Source organism: Misgurnus anguillicaudatus, chromosome 2 (assembly GCF_027580225.2).
Source record: "Misgurnus anguillicaudatus chromosome 2, ASM2758022v2, whole genome shotgun sequence".
Taxonomy (NCBI): Eukaryota; Metazoa; Chordata; class Actinopteri; order Cypriniformes; family Cobitidae; genus Misgurnus; species Misgurnus anguillicaudatus.
This window is the reverse complement of record NC_073338.2, coordinates 19123525-19149649: the sequence shown is the minus strand read 5'-3', so window position 1 is coordinate 19149649 and position 26125 is coordinate 19123525. Positions and strand designations below refer to the sequence as shown.

Here is a 26125-nt window from a genome sequence, read left to right as displayed (position 1 = left end):
ACGCCTGTATTACAGTATGTATGCGGTCGGATCCAAGTGTGCTGCAGCTGCTGACCGCTGCTTCTGCATATAAAATGATTGTGTGATTCGTTATGATCGTATAAACAATATAACAAAGCATCCTTTTATTTCACAAAACAATATATTTGAGATATTATTTGATAGACTAGTAAGTGTGGATTAAGGATGTTTAAAAATCTCTAGCCTGGTGGTCAGGACATGAATGGATTAAATCAGCAGATGTGCGAAGTTTTATTTATCTCCACATATATCATAAATAATAATTAGCATGGTAACTTTGCATTATATATTTCCTACGATGAATATATGATTTCCAAATGATATATGTAAGTATTAAACAGCAATAAATGTCTGATGTCTATGGCTCTGGCTGAGGCTTTCTCCACTTCTCCCCAACGTGACGTCATCGCCGAATTGTGTAAAAAAAAACGTTAATACCAAAAACGTAAAAAAGTGGCCTTTAAGACCATTTTTGAGACATTTTAATACATATCTTGAGTGATTTATGTACCCATTAATCGACAGTGGTGGTTAACCTGCAACACGCCCTTTAAAACTTTGCAGATTAAATTATGACACAGCACTCTATAAAATGCTTGATTCTGATTGGCCAGTCACGACATTCCAAGGTTTGTTATTCCGAGATAACAAATGCCTGAAACTAAACACACGTTAACATAGATGTTGCAAATTATGTATGTAGGTACCGTTTAATATTAAATTAAAACTAAATATGAATATGTCTTTTATTTAAATTAATATTCTTGTCGGCTGGTGGAAGACGAGAAGTTTTGGTTTAAAACTGCATATTTTTTTTATTTTTCTTGCTAAAAATGACAATCATTTTGCTAGATAAGACCCTTATGCCTCGTTTGGGATCATTTAGAGCCCTTTGAAGCTGCGTTGAAACTGCAATTTTAAGAAAATTGAGTAATCCTTTAAAACCAGAAGTAGACAGGTTTTCTTTACGTAAGGTCTGTATTCAGTAAAAATTTCCAAATAAAATATCTTAAATACATATTTAATGTCCCTTACCTTACTTATGAGGTAAATAGCCATGTAATAAGTGGGATAATGTACAGGCAGCAGGTTGTTGTCATGAAATAAGCCCCTTCAGTGTGATAAAAGACCCTCCACTTCACGTCAAGTCCTGATTATACTTTCGGCCTTATTTCTGCATGTTTAAAACGTTTTTCCTATTTAAGACTAGTAGTTATACGAGCAAGTTTGGTGGTACAAAATAAAACATAGCGCTTTTCTAAGCGGATTTAAAAGAGGAGCTACATTTTATGGCGTAATAGCACTTTTGGGAGTACTTCGACTCGGCGCAGTAACACCCTCCTTCTCCCATTATGAGAGGGAGAAGGGGAGCGGACTTTTCAGGCGAGTCGAAGTACTCCCAAAAGTGCTATTACACCATAAAATATAGTTCCTCTTTTAAATCCGCTTAGAAAAGCGCTACGTTTTATTTTGTACCACCAAACTTGCTCGTATAACTACTCGTCTTAAATAGGAAAAACGTTGATGTGTTTGGTCACTTCTAACTTTATCTCTAAATGGTACCATTGAATGAATGGGGCTAAGCTAAATGCTATCGAAGTCTCGCAGCGCGCTCCAGCGCTTACGGGCACGCACACAGATGATAGAGGGATGTATCAACAATTCTTAGTTAAGGGAATAACATATTTTAATATTGAAAATGAGTAGACTATTCCTTTAAGCAACTGTTGAGCAAACTACAACCAGCACACACATGCAACAAAGTGGCCGGGGACCTCTTCTTCTTTGTTTACGGATGTGACGTAATAACTCAATAAGTTAAAGTTCAGTTATATTTCCTGCGACTTGCTTAAGCAAATTATAAATCCTTATAATATGCCTACCGTTGTGAATCGGGGTAAAGTAAGGAGACAGTTTTGACACTGATTTTTTTATTTATTTAACAACTGATTTTGCAGCTGAAGATTGCAGCTTTATGCTATCTGCATAATGCATTAACTAATGCAACCCTATTGTAAAGTGTTTCACAAATACTCAAATAACATCTATAGCTTGAATGCATTTTAAGTCGCTTCGCATAAAATAAGACAACTTTTAAAGCTGTGAATGCTATCATTGAAACCCCGATCGAATACCGTTGCATGATCTAATTCTGCTTAAATCTACAGACGCTTCTGTGAACCTAAATTTGACACACTTGGGTAAAGTTTAAGATATAAACATCAGACCGTCCATACAATATTTTCCAGGCGAACGATTTAAAGTTTTCCGTAGCTTGAAAAAAGTTATGTTCACTTTCGTGTCCATTTAATCATCGTCGGCAGACAGTAATTTGCCGGCGTGTGCAGAAGAGAGTCTCATCTGTACCTGCTGTATTTTCTCATTATGATTCCCTCACACAGCTGCACGGCAGATTTTTTTACCCTTTTGTGTCTTAATTAACTCAACAGTGTGTAATCCTCCCCTAATTACCTCTGTCTCGATGTGGAGGTGTCAGGAATTATTCAGCCGTTCTGTCGGTGAGCTGCTGATATTTGCAGTTGCCAAAAGAGATGTTGTATTGTCTCCGAGCTATTTCTAAACATAAAAAATCAACTCTGCAGAGACCGTCTGCCCAGCAGCCTCATTAGTTTTAAATAAACTCCAACTTTTACTTTTTTATAATGACATTATTTTGAGTGCTTTTAAACACTCGCACCTGTTGTTTTCTAATTTGTTTTATGAAGTCTTATATGTCCAGTGTGTCTACTTGCTTCAGTTTGAATTCATATTTTCAAACACTGGCAGACTTTTAAAGTGAATGAAAAAGTGACCATATGTTCAGTAGAAAGAAAGACTGAATAATTACCTGGATTAATCTGGAAAAAGTCATTCTTTGTGCCCTCTATACCCAGTCTGAATGTGGAAAATATATTTATTGACTGCTCTGCTGAGTGGAAAATGAATTAAGATATGCATACATGAATAATCGTGACTCATTTACTTGGAATATTTTACTCTGAAAGCATTTAAATGAGCTTGACAACCTGTTTATGAATTGCACCCATAGTTTATGAATTGAATGCATTAGTCTAATGATGTTGGGAGGTGTGAATAGCTTTCCACTCGTTTTAATGACTGGGCACTTTAATAATGGCAGGAGTAAATCTCTTTATTTCCGTCTCAGTTGCGAGAATGGTATAGAACCGCCGTTAGTCCGTTTAAACGTTTACAAATGCAGTCTCCGATAACCTCGGCTATTGTAAGAGCTCATGGGACAGATAAACAAATCATAGAAGATTCCCTGCTGGACTGCAGCAAACAATAACTATGCAAATGCCCTTGTAAAGAGTGCTGTGCGTCCATGCCACACCAACACGTCTCTTCCTCTATATCAACCGCTGACAAAAGACACTGTTTCTTGAATTCTGTTTATTGGTTTGTCGTTTATTGTGTACAGAAAAAAGGCTTTAAACTTTATGTCAATGAAATGCACTTTTTTTAATCATGGCCCTTTCGCCCCCACAATTACAGGAATGGACCCTCCGAGAGACTTGAGTGTGTTGTATATCACAGAGGAGTCTGCAACCATATCATGGATTCAACCGCTCGCACCCTTTGACTACTACAAAATGGCTTACCAATCACCAAAAGGTACCTCTTCCATATTTACTTTACTACTAAAATAAAAAAACTATTTTTTAAACAAATGTAACATTTATATGTGTCCTTGATTCACAGGTAGAGTAGACAATGTGGTCATTGACAGCGATGTCACCAACTACACCCTGACCAACCTCCATCCGGCCACCGAGTATGAGATCAAGCTAAATGCAGTGAAAGGAAGCCAAGAAAGCAAAATCATCTCCACGACTGTCTTTACAGGTACTTCTGTTCACATTCAGTTACTTAGAGATGTACTAATTTGTCCCTTACAATATTACCCATTCTGGAAAAACCCCTTGCATTTCGCAAACTACCTTTCTACCATTAGAAATGTCATTTGAAGAATGTTTTTTCTTGTAGACTTCTTCATCAAGCATTTGAATGGATAGTAATACTGACAATCTTAGGAATAAAGCACATTATTTAGCATGTAATGAGCAGCATCTCTCACCCTGTGTGTTTCTGCTGTCCTCTGAGAGGCTGGCAGCTATCTCGCAGGAGTGAAATGAAATTTTACTAATGGAATCAATGAACAGCGTGGAAGCTTACCTGGTGGCTTTGTAGCGCACCACATAATGGTCATTAATAACCGGTGCAACAGTATGCATGTAGTACAGTTTTTATTTAGGGGTCAGCAATATTACGCCAATAAATACAACAAAATCTGTTTTGGTCAGTGTACTGCCAAACAAGAGAACAAGAGAAGACGACGCTGTTGCGATCAGTCAGTGCCCTGCACAGAGCTAAAGGCATCTGGTCGTGCTACACCGCTACATGCTGGAAAAAGTATTTACTGTGAAACGGACACTCCACTTTTTTGAAAAAAGCTTCATTTTCTAGCTCTCCTGGTGTTGAACATTTGATTCTTGCCGTTTTGGAGTCCATTCGGCTGATCTCAGAGTCTGCTGGTACCACTTTTGGCATGGCTTGGCATGGTCCATTGAATCTGATTAGACCATTAGCATCGCGCTTCAAAATAACCAAAGAGTTTTGATATTTTTCCTATTTAAAACTTGACTATTCTGTAGTTACATAGTGTACTAAGACCAACGGAAAATGAAAAGTTGCAATTTTCCAGGCAGATATGGCTAGGAACTATACTCTCAAACTGGCGTAATAATCAGTGACTTTGCTGATGTAACATGGCTGCAGCAGGCGTAGTGATATTACGCACTGCTCAAAAGTAGTCCCCTGCTATTGAAAGTAACCGATGTTAAAGTATTAGTCCATTTTCTTAAAAGAAAAATCCAGATAATTTACTCACCACCATGTCATCCAAAATGTAGATGTCTTTCTTTGTTCAGTCAAGAAGAAATTATGTTTTTTTGAGGAAAAACAAAAATGATTTTTCTCATTTTAATGGACTTTAATAGAGCCCAACATTTATTACTTAACTCAACACTTAACAGTTTTTTTCAACGGAGTTTCAAAAACTATAAACAATCCCAAACGAGGCATAAGGGTCTTATCTAGCGAAACGATTGTCATTTTTGACAAGAAAAATAAAAAATATCCACTTTTAAACCACAACTTTTCATCTAGGTCCGGTCCAGCGCGACCTAAAGTAAATGCGTAGTGACGTAGGGAGGTCACGTGTTACGTATATAAAACGCACATTTGCGGACCATTTTAAACAATAAACTGCCACAAAGACATTAATTAGTATCAGTTGACATACAACAATGAAGGAACGGTCCTCTTTCAAGACACTTGTAAACACTGGGGCGGAGTTTCGCGTTCGTCCTCTGTGACCTCTTGACATCATGACGTATTGCGTGGGGTCAGCTGGCGCATCACGACCGGATCTACATAACAAGAAGTTGTGCTTTAAAAGTGTATATTTGTTATTTTTATTGTCAAAAATGACAATCGTTTTGCTAGATAAGACCCTTATTCCTCGTTTGGGATTGTTTATAAAAAAAACTGATAAGTGTTGAGTTAAGAATTAAATGTTGGGTTCTATTAAAGTCCATTAAAATTAGAAAAATCCTGCAATGTTTTCCTCAAAAAACATAATTTCTTCTCGACTGAACAAAGAATGACATCAACATTTTGGATGACATGGTGGTGAGTAAATTATCTGGATTTTTCTTTTAAGAAAATGGACTAATCCTTTAATAGTCTAATCAGATTCAATGGATTGTGCTAAGCTATGCTAAAAGTGTTAGCGCCAGACCAGGAGATCAGCTAAATGGATTCCAAAACGGTATAAAGAATCAAATGTTTAACTCTAGGGGAGCTGGAAAATTAGCATATTTTCAAAAAAAAGTGAAATGTCCCTTTAAAGCTGTTTTAAAAGTAACTGAACTACCGTAAAGCTACAGAAAATTTAGTTAAGTTAGTAGTGTCACAACTTGTAGTTAACTACTCCCCAACATTGGATGGCACACACACTGCAGTGCTTTTTGGAAGATCAAGTGTCTGAATTCACTCACTCGTTTTCATTCACTCATTCACGTGAACTATGTATGGAATAGTGAATGGGGGGCTATTTCGGACAAAGCCAGTGTTTAGCACAACATTTCCATACGCACATCTAGAAAGGTGGAGCTGGGGATGGAGGTGGGTGATTGTCAGAGCTCTGATAACGTCCTGTGCCACACCAACGAGACTAAAAGTAGAGGTAGATGCAGGCATTGTCCTTGGCTACAAATGACATGAAAAGCCGATCAGGTTGATTCATGCTGTGGTCCAAACAAATTGACTGACGGATCGCAGGAATAGAAGCTATTAGCCTGCTCCTCTAGAGTTTCAGGACTAAAGTAGGTCATTTGTCAGTGGGTGAGAAAAATAAACTTGATTCAAGATGTTGTCTTTCAAAGCCAGTCTTTGTGCTTCTCAAGAACATTTATCTTTATAAGGATGAAAAACAAGACAACAATACTGATTATGAAAATGATTTGGTAGGATTCCCAGCAATTGTATTTGTTTCAGCCGTGCATTATATCTCGGAAATGAATTAATGAGCCAATGTCTTAAGCTAGGACGTTAAATAATTACTCACATCGTACAGTGTGGTGAAACAATAGAGCAAACAGATGCCGGCCTTTGCCTAAAGACTGCTGACTTGCAAATAACTAGATAAGAATTGTTTGCATATAAAATCAAAACTCGGCTACACCTTCTATTTTGACGTAAAAACCAATAACAAACAATTTAAAGCTGCCAGCATATGCAACAATACAATGCAAAGTGACAAGCTGCTTTTTTTTTTGAAAAAGCTTATTGTTAATAGGATTTAGAAACAGTCATGCTTACTGGATTTTGTGTCAAGGATGAAATGAGGGGATGATAAAACATGATGGATCGGGTTCACGGCTTCTCCCGAGAACTATTAAGCTTAAGTTCATTTCATAAAGGAAAACTCTAAAAGATTCAGTATCTCGTCTGCCAGAGCTTGTCAGTATATGGATGAGCAGGTATAGGGAGGTAGGTGGATTTGCCTCTGAACCGCTGTCAGGAAGGAGAGATCTGTTTCCCTTGAAGGTAGCGAGAGGGCATAGAAATTTCTGGAGGAGAGTCAACGGTGTCTGATGGGAGGGTCAGCTCTCTACCACTGTAGATGTGATTTTGGCTCCTGACAGCGAAGCTGGCAGTACAAAGATGTGCGTGGGACAGTACAGGGAGATAATGTGTGATTGCAGCTCATTGACCTCATCTAAGAGGACATATGCCACGGCGCACACGGGAGAGTGCGATTTTCCTATCAGGGAAAGAGAACAGCCATCTGCGAACATCTGAAAAGAAAGCAACACGGATTGCAAATTTTTGCAGTGAAAGACGGTCCTCATTACTCGCTGAGGTGGAGCGCCGCACACATTTGAATGTCTAATTTCCCCAATGTTGGCGGCTAATTAAGGAAATTGTGATCTTCTACAGCCAAATAATCACAACAAATTAGTTCCAAGCTGCTGAGGTGCTCGATTTTTTTGAATAGTGGAATATCCTGTACGCGTTAGGTAAAAAATAGGTGAGGAGGAAACTGCCTCCAATTACCTAGACTGAGCTTATCTCACTCTGCCTGTAACCTGCACATAATCTTCTGTTCCACACAGCTATGGACATACCTGCGGAGCTGACTGCATTGAATGTCACACCTCAGGGGGCTCTGCTGCGCTGGAACCCTCCGGTCTCAAGTGTTGATAACTATGTGCTCACCCTCACCCGGAACCAGGGTATGTGAAGACCTGATGAAAGAAGGCACAACCTGTCAGTCTTTCTTGCATCACCATCAATTGCTCTCATTTTCTAGTGTATTTTTGGGGATTTGAACCCGCAACCTCTGACATCCAAACCAAGAATCAAACCCCTAGATTAGTGTAACTCTTACATAGTAGGTAGGTAGTGATTTAAAATAGCTTAATCTGTTCTGCTAAGGCATTGTGAGTATAGAAAAAATTTGTGACCCTCTCTGTGATTTCCAGGTCAAAAATCTAATTATGAAATTAGGAACATCAAAGTTTGATTTCAATAATTGAATTCACATTAATTTAAATGTTGAAGATGATATTAAAGGGACACTCCACTTTTTTTGAAATATTCTAATTTTCCAGCTCCCCTAGAGTTAAACATTTGATTCTTTCCTTTTTGGAATCCATTCAGCTGGTCTCCGGGTTTGGCGCTAGCACTTTTGGCATGGCTTGGCATAGTCCATTATATCTGATTAGACCATTAGCACCACGCTAAAAAATAACCAAAGAATTTCGATATTTTTCCTATTTAAAACTTGACTTTTCTGTAGGTACATTGTGTACTAAGACCGACAGAAAATTAAAAGTGATTTTTCTAGGCAGATATGGCTTGGAACTATACTCTCATTCTGGTGTAATAATCAAGGACTTTGCTGCCGTAACATGGCTGCAGGAGGTGCAATGATATTACACAGTGCCTGAAAATAGTCCCCTTGGTACATTTATGTGGGATAATTTTATGTAACAGTAAATCACAAAATAATCACTTCAGCTGGGCTTATACAGACAGGGTCACAAATATTAATGGCAAATAAAATGCAACTAGCCATATAATAGTGCATAGTTAGGAATAGGATAGCAAAATATTAAAGTCCTGTTAACTTTTTTGGCATCAAAGGCTATGCTTCACATTCAACAGGCATTACAGTGCAATTTCTGTAGCTTGGTCAAATACAAAAATATTACAGTACATTAAACATTATGGGTTCATGTCCAATAAAGATATACATGGATTATGCTAATCGTAATTTGCTGTGTGCAGTGAATTAATGGCTGCATAGAACCATACAAATTCATTGGACATTAACATACAAATTACTTATTTTAAGCGCATTTATTTATGAATGATTAAAAAATGTGAGTTGTTTGGTCAACAGTTACAGCCCGCCGGTAAACTTGTCCTCGTCTGAGACAGCATAGTGACAGATGCGCTCTACAGACCAGTTTGCCGTTTAGGGCTTCTGTAGAAACATGGTGGCAACTTCCATGTAAGGAGATCCGTGTCACGTGTATGTAAACAGCTAATTTTAATGTAATAAAAACAATACAGTTCATTATGTAAGGTCTTTATATAGTTATGTCAAGATATGCTTTTAAAAGTTACACAATATACCTTTAATAATTCAATAATAATTTAAAATCAGTAACTCTATATTTACAGGTAAGCTTTTGCAGTTTTTCTGCATGTTTAGTGAAAATGATGCCTTTTGTCAATCTTTTTATTTCAGTTACTGCAGACACCTTCCTGGTGGAGGGTAACAAGCAGGAGTATCAGCTGAGTCAGCTCATCCCCAGCACCCCATACTCAGTGGCCCTCTATGCCACTAAAGGCCCTCTCACTAGTGGCACCGTCATCGCCAACTTTGTCACACGTGAGTGCTTATTAGTTCATCTCAGTAGAGTATCTTGATTTGTAAAAGTTAAGTTTTAGATCAAGTAAATAATGCTTAAACCAAAGATTAACCTTTAATGTTGTGTGTATATATACAGTAAATACTGTATAACTATGAAGAGCTCAAATGCATAACCCTCTAAATGCATCTGGAATGCTTTTTTATTAACATTTTTTTATCAGACTCTTAATGGATTCTGGCTAAAAAAACGTATTTCTGAATGGATCTAATTTTGATGGAGGGGGAGTTAGCGGCTTTTGCATCTGAACTCTTCAGATATTAAATTACATATACAATGGCAAGAAAATGTATGTGAACCACTAGGAATGAACTGGTTTTCTACAGAGATTTGCCATAAAATGTGATCTGATCCTCATCTAGGTCACAACAATAAACAAACACAATGTGTATAAGCTGACAACACTCAAATAATTCTAGTTTCTTGTGTCTTTTTAAAAACACCCATTAAAACAACACTATGTAGTTTTATTGTAAAAATGACTTACAGCTCCCCCATGTGGTTGAAAAGCGCAACAGTGCCTGGTATCAGACACTCTTCTCCAGGCAGGGGGAGGGGCGGAGCTGTGTTTCCTACCCTCCACCGCCACTTTCAGAGTGTGCTTGTAGCAGCTAGGAGGCTGCTCAGGTTGCAGCAACAGTACAATTTGTCCAGTTAACCCTCTGGGGTCTAAGGGGTTTTTAGGGCCCTGGGTAAGTTTTGACATGCACTGACATTTGTGCTTTTTTCAGTTGCTTAAAAACATATTTATGGCAAACACTGCGTTCAGCACAAACTGGGCTACAATATTATATGATCAACATGTATGTACATGTTTGTATTTTTGAGAGAAAAATGTTTATGCATGGTTTTTGAAAAAGCTAAATTTTTAAGTCACTGATACAAGTCCACAAAACTCATTCTAAACATGTTTTCCCAAGACTTTTCAAAACAGGATCTAGTAGTCTAGAGTTTTTTTCTTCAAAATGATGTGAAAATCATTCGGCCTACTCGTTCACATAAAGCAATATATTGATTTACAATTTCTAAGACACTTTTTCCTGGGAAAGGCTGTATGCGTGGAGGTGGGATAGCTCCTGAATAATCAGTGATTGACAGCTCAGGAACAAAAGAGTTGCATAATGAGCCACATAATGAGCCTTGTGGGGATGTTCAACAGGAAAGTAACTTTCTCTGTAGTAAAACCATGATAAGGTTTACTTGGGAATTTATAACAAAAAATTAAATATATAATGTGTGTATATATAGAAATATTTTCTATTAATTTCACAAGTATACCTTTAAAAACCATAGTAATCATAGTAAAGGTACTGTTTTGGCCATCGTAAAAATGAACACAGGGTAGTGTTTGGTTGGCCAGCGAGAATTTTACTTTTGTGCAGTAAACAGCTCAAAATAAAAACTGCCTATCGTTGTCTGGACTCTTATTTGTTTTTTTGTAATGTTTGTTTACAGCCGCCGCCATTGCTACCTCACGTGTTGATCATGAAAGCAGTGAATGTGTGCAAACGCGAGTGATCCTGTGTTTAATAAACTTGCTGTGCGGAGACATGCACTTAGACACAACTAAATAAGGATTGTACTGTTTGCAATCGCGTATTTTATAAGAATACCAAAAACCGCGTCGAGTTTCCTGACTCGTGTCTTTGTTTATGTGTGTTCCCCTCGCGTGAAATGTTTGACGGAAGAACAAAGAAAACACTCGCGTCTGGAAATACTGACACACATACGCAAGTAAATAAGGATTTAGATGTCGTGTTTGGTGCATTCGGATGAAACAATAAGGAATGGAGAGACTGGATTGTGGATTGCGTATCCATTGACTGCAGGAGGCACGAGTTATGCATATGGATGTTTCTGCTCGTTCACTTCAATGGCGCGGGGGTGTGGCGATCTCATCTCATTATAGATAATCAGGTAACAAGAGATAGACGGTACTTCTCCTCCTTCTCATACAGTTTACACCGAATGACAATATATGTTTTCGATCTCACTTACATCATTTAAAAGCTGACATTCCACGCATTATGTAGACGTTTATCTTTTGTTTCTATGACATATATTCGTTAGGTTACAGTTTATTTTTCTGACGCGTTTGAGAAAGGACTTCACTGAGGGAGAGAGAACAAAACGTGCATCATGTTTATTTTCTTAATTTTGCGAAAAGCACAACATTCTGTTTTTATTGGGAGTGGACAGAAACAAAAAAATAAACTCTTTAAGGGCGCACTCACACTATCCAAACCAAACCGCGCTCGAGCGCGTTTGACCCCCAAAGCCTGGTTTGTTTGACAAGTGTGATCGCTCTGTTCCGCGCCCGGGCGCGGATTGGTTAATCGCGCCACGGCCGGGTTGCAGAGGTGGGCCGGAGCGCGGTTCACTTGGGCTCAGGTGCGGAAGGCTGTGGTGTGAGCGCATTCGCGCCTGAGCGCGATTCAAAAGATGAAGACGTCAGCTGCGCGACCACTCACCTTCATCTGCCGCCGTAAACCTTTTGATGCGCGCAGCAGGGTTACGTGAATGTCCGAGCTGCGCACGTGACAGATCAACTAAGCAATATGATGACATGTGAGAAGGCTGTCTGTAATCGCGCACCAAACGACTCTGAATAAAAAACACAGACTTATCATTACGGTGGGTTCCAGTGTTAAGAGAGAGCTTTACTTCCTGCTTTTTTCTAAACAATCTTAATGATGAAAGCGCGCCCGGACTCGGATCGATAAAAAGTACAGTGTGAGTGCGTGCACCTGGGGGAGTAGGGAGGGGTGACAATCGCGTTGGGGCATGGTTTGGTTTGGTTTGGATAATGTGAGTGCGCCCTAAAGGGCGTTTTGCAGGTTAAATTTTTCAACGAATTTGTGCAATTTGCTTGTTGATAATAAACATTTAAACTGTTATCCATTGTATTTTATGTTGTTGGGTATCACAAAACCCGAAAAAGTATGAAAAAGTACAGCGGTTTGCAATGATTCTCCTTTCCCCCACAACGCACTGTATGACGTCACGCTGGGGAGAGAATTTACCAAAGCCGCCTTGAGAGCATTGAGAATGACTATAGAAAGACGAGTAAAGTACAGTTCTGATATCGCAGATTGTATAATTACATAGATAGATAGATAGATAGATAGATAGATAGATAGATAGATAGATAGATAGATAGATAGATAGATAGATAGATAGATAGATAGATAGATAGATAGATAGATAGATAGATAGATAGACAGACAGACAGACAGACAGACAGACAGACAGACAGACAGACAGACAGACAGACAGACAGATGGATAGGCTAGTATAGAGAGATAGGCAGACAGCCAGATATAACGTTAGCATATCTTCGTGTAGAAAGTAAACAAACAATTAACATACTCGTGCATGCTGGCTTGAGGGGGTCCATGATCCTGCCTGAAATGGGTGTAACTTTATGCGGTCTTCAGCACAATCGGATTTAGGCAGCATGTCAAATCCTGGAAGGTGAGTGAAGCACGTCACATCTATTCGCGGGGTCGACCAGCAACCAAAACGCACTCGCTTCCTTACAGCCAGTAGCGGAGTGGCAATCGGGAGAGTCGGGACTTTCCTGGTGGGTCGATCTGATAATAGTTATACATTTCGAGTTAACACCGTCTGGCGGCGTGATGTGCGCCGGTTCCCGCAGCCCGCTGGTCAAACTGTGCAGCCTCTGCTCAACAAAGTATATAAAAGTGCTCAACCTGTTCGGCAGGTCCAAACATGTACAGGATTTATAAAAATACGGTGATCAATGAGCGGTTCCTCCTTAAATGGCATAGTCTGTCGTGATGTAAAAAGCCGCCGAACGCCTGTTTATTACAGTATGTATGCGGTCGGATCCGAGTGTGCTGCAGCTGCTGACTGCTGCTGCGTATAAAATGATCGTGTGATTCGTTATAATCACATAAACAATATAACAAAGCATCCTTTTATTTCACAAAACAATATATTTGAGATATTATTTGATAGACTAGTAAGTGTGGATTAAGAATGTTTAAAAATCTCTAGCCTGGTGGTCAGGACATGAATGGATCAAATCAGCAGATTTGCGAAGTTTTATTTATCTCCACATATATCATAAATAATAATTAGCATGGTAACTTTGCAGTATACCACATTATATATTTCCTACGATGTATATATGATTTCCAAATTATATAAGTAAGTATTAAACAGCAATAAATGTCTCATCTATCTCTATGGCTCTGGGTGAGGCTTTCTCCACTTCTCCCCAACGTGACGTCATCGCAGAATTGCGTAAAAAAAAACGTTAATACCAAAAACGTAAAAAAAGTGGTTTGTAAGACCATTTTTGAGACATTTTAAAAATTATACACATATCTTGAGTGATTTATTACCCATTAATCGACAGTGGTGGTTAACCTGCAACACACCCTTTAACGTTTTAAATGATGCATAAATCATATCTGTAAGTCCAAAATCAGCAGAGTTATCTAAGTCTCTTTGCGGAGTGAATGAAAAATAAAGAGCTTGCCCACGCCGCAGCCGACCCCAGAGTGTTAAAAGTTGTTCTATCACTGAAATAATTTAAGAGACATTATTTAAAGGTAAAAAAACTACATAGTGTTACTTTAAAGCTACCGAGAATATCACAAGGCACCACGGACTCCAACACTTGGCACAAGAAACACAACAGGGGTGACACTTAAAAAGCTAGCAGAAAAAAACGACTTAATTTGACAACAACAAATTCAACAACAGCAGCGTAAACAGATACGTATAAAATGTACAGTCTATAAAAATAATGCAGCGATATTTTCACGGCCCGAGTGTATGTTTTTTACAAAATCCATTTCGCACCTGTTGTGTTTGACTCAAATATAAGCATATCCTAATAGAAAAGCTGTGATGCTAAAAAGAGTGATTAAAGAGTGAGTAAAGAGTGATGCTAAAAGCTGTAAGTTATCACAGTGGCAAGAAAAAGTATGTGAACCCCTAGGAATAAACTGGTTTTCTACAGTGATTTGTCATTAAATATGATCTGATCCTCATCAGCATTAGACAAACACAATGTGTAGCAATGCTGACATCGCGGGCACGCGCGCCGAATTTCTGGGGCAATACATTTTGTTTCAACCTGCTTGTTACTTTAAAATGCATGTCATGCAATATCCACTTCTTGCCGCATGGTTATAGTATTTTTTTTTTACTAAATACTACAATAAATACATAAAGAAGAACCACCAGAAACATTTGATATTTTGAGCTTTCAGTCCTGAGGTGTTTTAATTTTATAGCAACTGTTTGAAAATTTGTGTCACTTTTAACCGGGGTCGGTGTTTTTATCTTGGTACTGACAAAATTTCATCGAAACCTAGGAAGGAGAAGGTATTTTAAGGTATTGTGGAGGATTTTCTTTTTCCGGGTGGATCATCAAGACTGTTGGTCCTCCTAGTTGCCAATCAGGAGTGTTGCGCAATTGCATTTTTTTAAAAAGTGGAGAAGGCGGTTCTTTTCTAAAATTCGAGAAAATCCTCCGCTTTACCTTTAAATGAACCACGGAAATTTGGTAGTCACATTTGTGGTGGTAGATTAGTGAACGTCCTGTCAGAACATCAGAACTGCAGGCATCGTTCTAAAAACTGTGTCTGAGTCTGAATATGACAAACTAATTCCAACTAAATGGCCCATTCCAACTAAAACAGTAAATGTTCATTATTTCATTTGAAAGAACTAACATAATTCTATCATCTGTTAAAAAGTCATGCAAATATCTGATGAAATGAGAAAGGTACAAGCAAAAACATGTGAATAAGCATTTTCGGTCACACACCTTCCATTGACATCCATATAACTTTTTCCTCTGATTTCTAATAATAATTTATCATTATTTTCTCAATTCTGAATGCATTTTTACAATCCAGGTATCTTTGTAAATGGGAACGTCTGCTCTGTCTAGTCGTGTAATCAATTGTGTGTGTTTTTTTTTTTTATTATTATGTAATCGTACCTACAATGTACATAAGCTGACAACACACAAATAACTCCAGCAAGCACTTTCAGTAGTTCTGAATCAGACATGCACATCTTTCTGAAGGAATTTTTGCCCATTCCCCTTTACAAAACCACTTCAACAAGTCTGGTGTGAACCGCTCTATTGAGGTCATTCCACAACTTCTCTATGGGGTTAAGGTCGGGGCTTTGACTAGGCCACTCCAAATGGTGCGATTTGTTTTTCTTAAACCAGTCTGTGGTGGATTAACTTTAATGCTTAAGGTCATTACCTCCTGCATCAACCAACTTCTACTGAGCTTCAAATGGTGGACAGTCACCCTGACATTATCCTGTAGGATATTTTGTTAAACTTGGGAATTCACTTTCTCCTCGATGATGGCAAGTGGTCCAGGCCCTGAGGCAGCAAAGCATGCCCAAATCATGATGTTCCATCCACCATATTTCACTTTTGGGATAATGTTTTGCTGTGCTAGTATTCTTCTCGAACAATTCAACTTTTGTTTCATCAATCCATAAAATATTTTCCCAGTAGCACTGGGGTTTGCCAATGTGCTCTTTTGCAAACTTCAGGCTCACGGCAATGTTTTTCGGGAGAGCTGCTGCTTCCTCCATGGTGTACTGACATAGACACTGTGACTGTTCAAAGACCTACGTATGGTAGACTCATGAACAGAGATGTGTGCCAGTTCCAATGATGCCTTCAAGCCTTTAGCTGATAATCGTGGGATCTTCTTTACTTTACTTAGTATTCTGCATTGTGCCTTAGGAGTCATCTTGGCTGAGCGGAAACTTCTAGGAAGGGTAGCTACAGTATTAAACTGTCTCCATTTATAGACACTTTGTCTAACTATACTGATGGTTGTCAAAACATTTTGAGATTATTTTGTATCCTATTTCAGCCTTATGGAGTGGAACTACCCTTGATCAGATATCTTAAAGAGCTCCTTCTTGCGATGCATGATTGGACAAGCTGATGCTTCTTAACTCTTTCCCCACCAGCGTTTTTAATAAAAGTTGCCAGCCAGCGCCAGCATTTTTTATGATTTTCACAATAGTTTAATACCTTCCAAATATGGGTAGGTATCTTCAAAAATACCAAATTTTGAACAAAAAGCTGAGATAATTGCATTTTTGTGAAGGACTTTTTATAGAGATCAGATTCAGAGTTTGAACTGTTTGCTCTAAGGGGATACTTCCGAGTTTTGTAAGTTGTGTAAGAGTGCCACCCGGTGGATAATAGCGGAAACATGGATTGGCGGAAAAACTCGTCATGGCAGGGAACAGTTTTCTCTTAATTGACGAGTTAACATGTCAATGGTGGGTAAAGAGTTAAGGACAGCAATCTTAAAATGTTTGAGTGTCTTCATATCAAAGTAGCACTAAACCACACTAGTGTTGCATGATGCATCGATACTTCAAAAGTACCGCGATTCTTGGAAATAAAAAACGGCACGTTTCCTAAATTTATTAGTATCGATACTTTTAAGAATGAACGCTTCCCAGATTTGTAAGAGACACATTTCATGTTGGTGTGTGCAACGCACGTTTCCATTGCCTCCCTGTGGACGTCTGTGTTTTTTCTCCTCACACACGCAGCCAAAACTGCAGCTGTAATGTGACAAACACAACAGCGAGATGGCTGCATGTGCGAGCACTAAGTGATACTGCAGCTCAGTCTAACTTCTGAAATTCAACAAGATGTGTTCTCTTGCCTTCAAGCTTTGTTTATTCTCGCGCTTTGGTCCGCAACATGAGCTTTCACTGAGTACGTTTACATGCACAGAATAAGCGGATAACTATCAAAAATCTGCTTATTGCAGAAAACTGTTTTCATGCGTTTACATGCAAATCAATAAGCCGGCTATGCAGACAACTGCGTTTACATGGGACTTGCAGAATTATCAGTTTTCTCGCAGGCAGTGACATCACCACCTATAATAGACAATAGTCGTTCAAAAAGCCGACGGCATATCTGTCTTAAGCTGTACTGTTGTATCTCTTCTCGTGTCTGCAGAACCTGTAAATGTAACATGAGCTGCTATTTTAACATTTCTCTGCCAACTGCTTTAGTCGAGCGGAGACTTTTATGCGTTACTTTCCGCTTACTTCCGCGTGTGACTTTTATCTTTCATACGCGGAGACATGCGCACATGGACAAAACCGTGAGAAAGCCGGTTAAGGTGTTTACATGCCACACGAAATCGGCGTAATGAGCAAAAAACTACCTGTGCCGATCGGTTTTTGCTTACGCCGGTTATGGGGTTTCCCCAATTAAAGAAAACCGATTTACGGGTTTACATGACCCCACGTGTTATCCGTTTATTAAGCATAATCGGCGTAAGACTGTGCATGTAAACGCACTCACTGATCGCGCGTGCGTCAGATGATCCACGCGCACGGTGCGTGAGCGATAGGCAGTGGAGCTCGTATTTATATGCTTCTGATATACTGTTGTCATTTTCTTTCAGTTTTTAACTCCTCAAAAAGAATGGAGTAATTATTAAACGGCTACACTGTAAAAAAGGTCCGTAAAAATTTCAATGTCATTGCAGCTGGGTTGCCGGTAATTTACCGTAGATTTACATTTATGTTATTTACTGGCAAGAGTTTGTTCAAAGTTAAATAAATTTTAAATATTAAGAAGTCTTTATCTTTACAGAATAAAACTATACAATAACAGCCTCATGCAAAGCATTCTGGGAACCAGAAATCATCATCAACCTTTTTCTGTTTTTTTGCTTCAGATTTTGTTTCCCAGAATGCTTTGCTTGATGCTGTTTTTTAGTTTTACTCTGTAAAGACAAAGACCTGCAAATGCTCAATGTTCATTTAACCCCGAACAAAATGTTGCCAGTAAATAACACAAACCCAAATCTACGGCAAATCACCGGCAACTCAGCTGCAATTTCTACGGATTTTTTTTACAGTGTAATTCAACATCTCTAAAAACGCAACTTTCATAGATAATGTTAATAATTTGCAAGCTGCTAAAATAAAGCATACAAAACATCAGCTAAAATGATCTATAGGCTCTGTATTTATAATCAGAGCATGTGCATGTTTGTCAGTGATTTATTTATATTAGGTTATTATATTAAAGCATTTAAAGACCACAGACCTATACGCAAAGGAGGTGCATTTCATTTGTGAAAAGCATTGTAAGAAATTATGGACTCAAATATAAAGTTAACCACAGATAAATTAGACAATGAAGTACAGAAAACATTAGCCTATTAATCCATATATCACAGCTTAAATAACATATGGTTATTATTTAGGCTCATTGTTTCCTATTAATAATGGTAGTGTTATGGTTAAGTGAATGTTAGCAGTCATCACTATAACCACTATAGAGATGTTTTTTTATATTTTGTTCAAATGTTTAATATGGCTGCTGTTCATATGTTCATTTATTAGTGTATTATATTATTAGAATGTTGTCCCGGTTTTAAAATAAAGCACAGCACTGAGATTTGAGAGCGTTTCTCCCTTTTCAGGAAAAGTATCGGAAAGTATCGGAACCGTGATTCTTGACTTGGTATCGGCACCGAAGCAAGATTTTGGGTATCGTGACAACACTAAACCACACATTTGAACTCGTTTAATTTCTGACACAAATTAGCTTTCATTAAAATAATTAGTCTATAGATTAAAATAATTAGTCTATAGGGTTCACTTACATTTTTCTCCAGTTTGTGTTTAAAGTAACACTATGTAGTTTTTTTATCTTTAAATAATGTCTCTAAAATTATTTCAGTGATAGAACAACTTTTAACTGGACAAATTGTACTGTTGCTGCAACCTGAGCAGCCTCCTAGCTGCTACAAGCACACTCTGAAAGTGGCTGTGGAGGGTAGAGCACACAACCCCGCCCCTCCCCCTGCCTGCAGAAGAGTGTCTGATACCAGGCACTGTTGCGCTTTTCAACCACATGGGGGAGCTGTAAGTCATTTTTACATGGAAACTACATAGTGTTGCTTTAAGACAGAGGAAGTTTTGCTCTCCTTGTTGTATCTTTGTTTCAGTAGATAAAGGCTTTATTTAATCTAAATGTAAAATGAACACCATTGTCAGGCAAACTTTGATAAGTTCCTTGGGGGCACTAAATTGAAATGTATTGTATGAAGTATTACAAACACCTCATTTTTTGGCAGTGCGGGACAAAGCAACACTTCGTTTTTGGCAGTAAAAGTAGCTATATTCCGTTTAGCTGATACAGCTTGATATACAAAAAAGACAATAACACACGTTCCTATCAATGCTATCATCCCCTTACACTTTAGCAGAGATGGGCAGCTCATGCGGAGCAGAAACAAGGCCATAACATATTTTGGTAGTTGGAATGACAAAATACCGCAGTCAGCAAAGCTGATATTCCCATGTGGGAACCTAGAGCAGATTAGCATCACCATCCTCAGCGAGCTGTCCACAGAGAAAGAGAGAGGAGGTTGAATGTCTTTCCCACAGGTTTTAACAGAAGACTGAACTAGAACAAGCAGGCGTTTTTTTATCAGACTGATTTATGCTGCATTGAAAGCTTTAGCCCATCTATTAAAGGGCGGCCTCCAAAAGCATCAGACCTCAACTTTAATCAAGCGACCCTCCCAGACTACTTCATTAGTTTGGATTGTTTAGAGGAAATTCTTTTGCACATAAAAAGTGTCACAGGCCATTGGCTTTGTAACCTTCGTGCCAGCTCACAGACGTTTAAAATCACGTAATGGCTTGATAAAGTTTGTTATGTTCACTTGCCTAGCTTTTTTTCTCTTCTTAACGGTGATTTAATTTAGAAACAGTTCTGCTCTAATAACGCCGGAGTTCAATCCTGCCAAGCTATGACTGGAAAAAAACACAACAATGTTTAGATATAGTCTAAAATACCTGTGAAAATGCAGTGAAAATACAATCCTTCTGTATTTAGGGATCTGGCAACCCACACCCTGAGGGGAGTGAAGTGTCATAAACGCATCATTCTGGCATTTATGAGGGGGATTACAGAAGCTTAAGGGGATAATTAAGATAACACAACTAACAAATTTCATGCCTATTTTAGGATTAGTGCTGTCTGTCATTTTGATTTAGATTACCATTCCAACTTTAAGCGATTAAGGTGAGGATTTGAATATGAATGTGTTCCTGAGATATGCACAGGAGCGTCTCTGCGTTTCTCTGCAGTGGCATTTCAGACTCGATTGGCACTCTTTGTTAGTTGCCTGCTCAGTCAATTTAATGGTAAACCAAGGGCAGAATGTGTTGTATCTATATTTAGACAGGTCTGGAAATGCAAATGAAGTCTATCACTTAAGATACATACAGTTTGCAGACATAATCCTCTAATGCTCAGATTGGACTTTCCACACCTCCGTAATTCTGTGATAGCTTGCATTTTATCTTATTAAAAGGTTACAAATATAACAATAGCATTTTAGATCCAAGACATTTCATAGCTTTGGTTCCAAACAATGAGAGCAAGGCTTAAAAAAAGGATTATTAAACAGCAACTTTTTCTGCACAAACACGATGGATGATGCCTGTTTGACAACAAGGGAAGACAGCACAGTGTGTGTAGTGATGAAAGTAAAGCGTGTGTGTGTGTGTGTGTGTGTGTGTGTGTGTGTGTGTGTGTGTGTGTGTGTTTGTGAGTTTTGCTGGAGGCAGAGTGACATGCTGTCAGAATAAAGATCAAACTGAGAGACATGGAGCCAGGTGAACATGCACTAATTGTTTTTTACTCTGAAGCAGATCTGTCAATATGTCTAAAACGTGCACATCATGTGCAGCCATGATCTTTATAGCCTCAGGTTAGATGTCCGCTTACATGTGCTGACACAGACAAATGCAGTGAAAGTTCCTGTAGCTCAACCAGTAGTACAGTACGCGCTGGCTACACAAAGGGATCAATTATCAGGGATCGCATATACAGTGGCAAGAAAAAGTATGTGAACCTTTTGGAATTTCATGGTTTTTTGAATAAATGTGTCATAAAATGTGATCTGACCTTCATTTAAGTCAAGGGTATTGACCAACGTCTAAAAATAATTCCTACACCAAAATAAAATTCTGATCTTTCATGTCTTTATTGAACAGAGTCATTCATCATTTAAAATGGCAATGGAAAAAGTAAGTGAACCCTTAGGGGGCTGTCCGCCAGGCGTTTGCAGCCGCGTAAAAAAGCTTTGGCCCTTAGAATTAATAACTGGTTGACCTCCCTTGGAAGCAATAACCTCAACCAGATGCTTCCTGTAGCTGTGGATCAGACCTGCACGTTGTTGAGGAGGAATTGACCTATGGATAAGCCACGCCCCCTCCACTCACTTGGACAAACAATCAACATTCAGTGATAGGCGCAATGGTAGCTGTCACAGGAGGAGACATTTCACAGGAGGCAATTGATGATTTCTGGAGACAGAAAGACTATATATCATCTCAAAGTCACCAAAACAGAATTAACTATGCATTGGAGGCTTATATTAATATTTTTATTGTTGAGAAGGTCGATGAAAACAAAGCCCCATGCAAAAATGTACAGGTCACAGTGTAAATGTGATAAATCGCATCTCGTTGCCATCATGATCAAATTCAATATTTAAGCCTTCTAACCATCTTTATTAAGAGTACCTTTTCGTTAGTTTGGTGCTACAGTATTTACATGAATCATTCAGCACAACATTGCTATTACAAATAACATTTGTTATCTCGGTTATTTACAGATACGTTAAAGCTCATGTAACACACGCTGTTTCTGCATTTCTGATGTTAATCTGGAGTACGTATAGAGTAGTATTACATCCTTTATATCCCCAAAGCGTCTTTAGTTTAATCAGATTTATAAAAGAAAGATTAGCTTTACCGAATCTTTCTGATAACATACGAGTTACTACCGCGGGAGGAGCGAGTATGAGTCATGCAACACTATACAACACTGTTTTAGCTTATGATTCACTACATGTTCGTGTCATTTATATAATATGCACGCGCCTATTTCCAACATAAGACAGAAGTCTTACTTACTGCATGCAACTCATCATGACCTGGTTGGGAAAATCCAGCACATCAAACACACACGCAAAACTCCGCTGCTAATCCGGATAATAAACTATATCCATTGTTTTTATAAGGCTGGATTTCTTCTCCTTACATCCAAAAACACACTTCTTCTTTTGTGACATTGTTGAGTTTTGAAATTAAACAAAGCTGGGGCACGTGATAAGATGTTTGCAAGTTCTAGCGTCTCCCGCTGATTGACGGGTGGGCGGGGTTTTCCGGGGGAAGTGCCCATATAAAGAAGTGATACGTATAGAAAACCCCTGAAATGTAGTGCATTTAGCACAGAAATACTCTGTAACACGCCCAACTGCTTTTTTGACACTTTGCCTACGTTTAGCATGAGGAAACAACTCTATAACTGTGTTAATAAGTCAGAATGCTTGAAATACCATTGAACCACCCCTTTAATGAAGTTAAGTGACATGATGTACAACGCAGCTAGAAGCTAACGTTAACTTTTTCTAATATTAGGCTAACGTTACATTAGAGATGTTAAAGATAACTTTCAAATACGTTGTTGTTTAATTTTATTTTTTTCACGTTTAGTTGGTGTTGTGGTTTACCGCATAACTTAATCCAGAGAAGACACTTATTTCGGTTCAGATGTGGCTTGGGAAAGGGTAAAAAATATGGGTAAAAAATACACAACGTCGCCCAGCATCTCGGGATACCTAGTGTCGGAGTTGCATGTACCCATTCACACCGTTTCACCATTTTAAACTTAAAATGACAAGAAAAAACATATAAAAACGAATGAAAACTGACTAACTGCAATGTCCGAGTGTATTGGGTTAGCTAGTGCACTGTGATTGGCTCATTGCGTTTGGGGCGTGGTTTAGTTATAGATCAATTGTAGCCCATTCTTCCTGGCAGGACTGCTTTAACTTTGTCATATTCTTTAGACGTCTCATGTGTATGGCACTCTTCAAGTCAATCCATAGCATCTCTATAGGGTTGAGGTCTGGGCTCTGTCTTAGCCACTCCAAAAGGTGGATTTTATTTTTCTAAAGCCATTCTGTTGTGGACTTGCTCCGATGTTTTGGTTCGTTGTCCTGTTGCATCACCCACCTTCTACACAATTTTAGCTGAAGTACAGACATTCTCCTATTCTGAATAATTGTCTGATATCCTTGGGATATAAATCTTCCCCTCTATGATTGCAAGCTGGCCAGGCCCTGATGCAGCAAAGCAGGCCCAAAGCATGAAGTTTCCTCCACCATACTTTACAGTTGGGATGATTTTTCATGATGATATGCCGTGCCCTTTCTACACCAAAATGTGTTTTTTCCAAAATAGTTCAATCTTTGTTTCATCAGTCCACAAAACATTTTGCCAATACCACTGTGGAGTGTCAGTGTGCTCTTTTGCAAACTTCAAGGGTGCAGCAATTTTTTTTTAGTAAGAAGTGGCTTCATTCATGGTGTCCTGCTATGGATACCCTGCTTGTTCATTGTTTTACAGTACGTATTGTAGACTCATGAACAGAGATGTTAGCAAGTTCCAATGATACCTTCAAATCTTTTTCATTTGGGGTTGTTTCTTTACCTCATTGATAAATCTTCATGGTGCTCTTGGTGTCATTTTGACTGGGCGCCTACATCTTGGTAGAGTAACAACAGTCCCAAAGCGTCTCCATTTGTAGATTTTTTGCCTAACTGTAGACTGGTGAATTTCTTAAGTATTTGAAATAACTTTGTAACACTTTCCAGCTTTATGTAAATCAACAATTCTTGATCATAGCTCCTCTGAAAGCTCTTTTTGGCAGCATGGCTCACATGTTCTTCTTGTCCAAAAAGTTTAAGGGGTTTTTATCAGCTGTAGTCCACACCTTCAAACCTATTATCTTAACCACACTCCAGGTGTGCTTAAACCTGACTCCAATAAGCTTTTTTGAGGTCATTAACTCAAGGGTTCACATACTTTTACTACAACCACTATGAGGTTTTTTGGGTTTAAATGTTTTTTTAGACACATTATGTTTGTCAGTTGACTTTGATGAAAATCAGATCACATTTTATTCAGAAAATCTTGAATTTCCAAAAGGTTAGCATACTTTTTCTTGCCACTGTATTAATAAAATGTACAATATACCTCAAATGAATCATTTGCTGCTTTGGATAGAAGTGTCAGCTTTTTGATCTTTGATGCTTACAGCTATGGACGCACCTCATAACCTTACTGCCAGTGAGATCAACCATCGAAGTGCCCTGATATCTTGGCAACCGCCCATCGCTGAGATCGACAACTACATGCTGACATACAAAGCTGCAGACGGCGGTCGAAAGGCAAGCATTGTGTCGATTCAAGCACTGAATTTAACTTAAAATGCTAAGTACCGTATTATTGTGCACATATTTATGCATTCCTCATTTATTTTATGATATGAACATTTTTTCACATTTGCAGTGTCAATGTTTTCATTTTGGGGCTCGTAACCTTTTATTTTTTTAATTAAACTGGCGCACTGGGTGGTCTTATAAAGATTTTATGATGTAACATAAAGCACATGAACAATCTTGTCTGTGTGTCCACAAAGGCTGGCTTGCATCAGGAGCTCGTAGATCTTTTATATCTGCCTATAGGAATGCCACAATTTAATTACATTACTTACATAAGTAGCTCAGTAAATATTAATTAAGTCAATTAACACGACTTTTCTAGAGACAATATGTCTATCAAAGACTTCCCTGAAGTCATTTCCTGTAAAACGATACACTAATGTATGTATGTATCGGTTATACATAATTGTATTATTTTAAATGGATGATTACTGCATCGGTTATCTTTATTTAAGCTTCCTGGCTTAGAGGAAAATACAGCTCTGTAAATATATACTTTATAACAGTTTGTTACACAGAGACAACAACAGTACATGTGATTTGGTGACCTGTAATGCTGCTAGTGTTTGTCCAGTGGGTGTCAGTGGTGCACAGATGATATAATATAAGGCCTGGGGTGTATCTCAGACATAAATCTAGTGGTACCACTTTATTTTACATTGCCTTTTGTTACACATTAAATGTCCTTACTATAGTTATAGCATTAAGTTATATATTACATGCAACTAACCATAAACCAAACCCCAATCCTAACCCTACAGTAAAGTGTTACCCAACTAGCTTATTATGCAGTCCTCTGAAATAGCCTATTTAGTTCTTCTGATTAGTCAGTCGTGCTCAAACTCCTTGCATTTCCCTGTTCTCTTTTAATTGACAGGATATATCGGGCATAACTATCGGCTGTTTTTAGCTATCGCTGATTGATACCGATTATTGCAGATATATTGGTGCATCTTTTATTAAAATAGTTAAAATGATTGTCCATCACTTTTATCTGCACACTGTGCAACGTTCATGCTATTTATTTAACCTGCTGTGCTGCATAAGTTTTGACAAGTTGCTTAAATGTACAAATTTTCCTTAAAAAGTTCAATATGTCTTATTTCATGCAGTATAGAGCTGCATTACGCTGTCCATCCTGCTCTCCAGTAGAAATCAGCTTGTTATCTCCACTGCTGTGAAATAAAATCCAGTGCCAGAAAA

The 26125-nt window shown here is 38.4% G+C and overlaps 1 protein-coding gene across 4 annotated transcripts in view; it reads left to right on the top strand.

Moving 5' to 3' along the window:
* The window catches only part of tnr (tenascin R (restrictin, janusin)), a 226242-nt gene that overhangs the window by 184139 nt on the left and 15978 nt on the right, over positions 1 to 26125 (top strand). For 3 of the 4 annotated variants that reach the window (XM_055201776.2, XM_055201778.2, XM_073874149.1), the window contains 5 exons: positions 3535 to 3654; positions 3742 to 3885; positions 7722 to 7841; positions 9365 to 9508; positions 24738 to 24868. In XM_055201776.2, the coding sequence (XP_055057751.2) occupies positions 3535 to 3654; positions 3742 to 3885; positions 7722 to 7841; positions 9365 to 9508; positions 24738 to 24868 (659 nt within the window). The remainder of the gene's footprint in view (positions 1 to 3534; positions 3655 to 3741; positions 3886 to 7721; positions 7842 to 9364; positions 9509 to 24737; positions 24869 to 26125) is intronic. The other variant, XM_055201777.2, reaches the window with a different exon arrangement.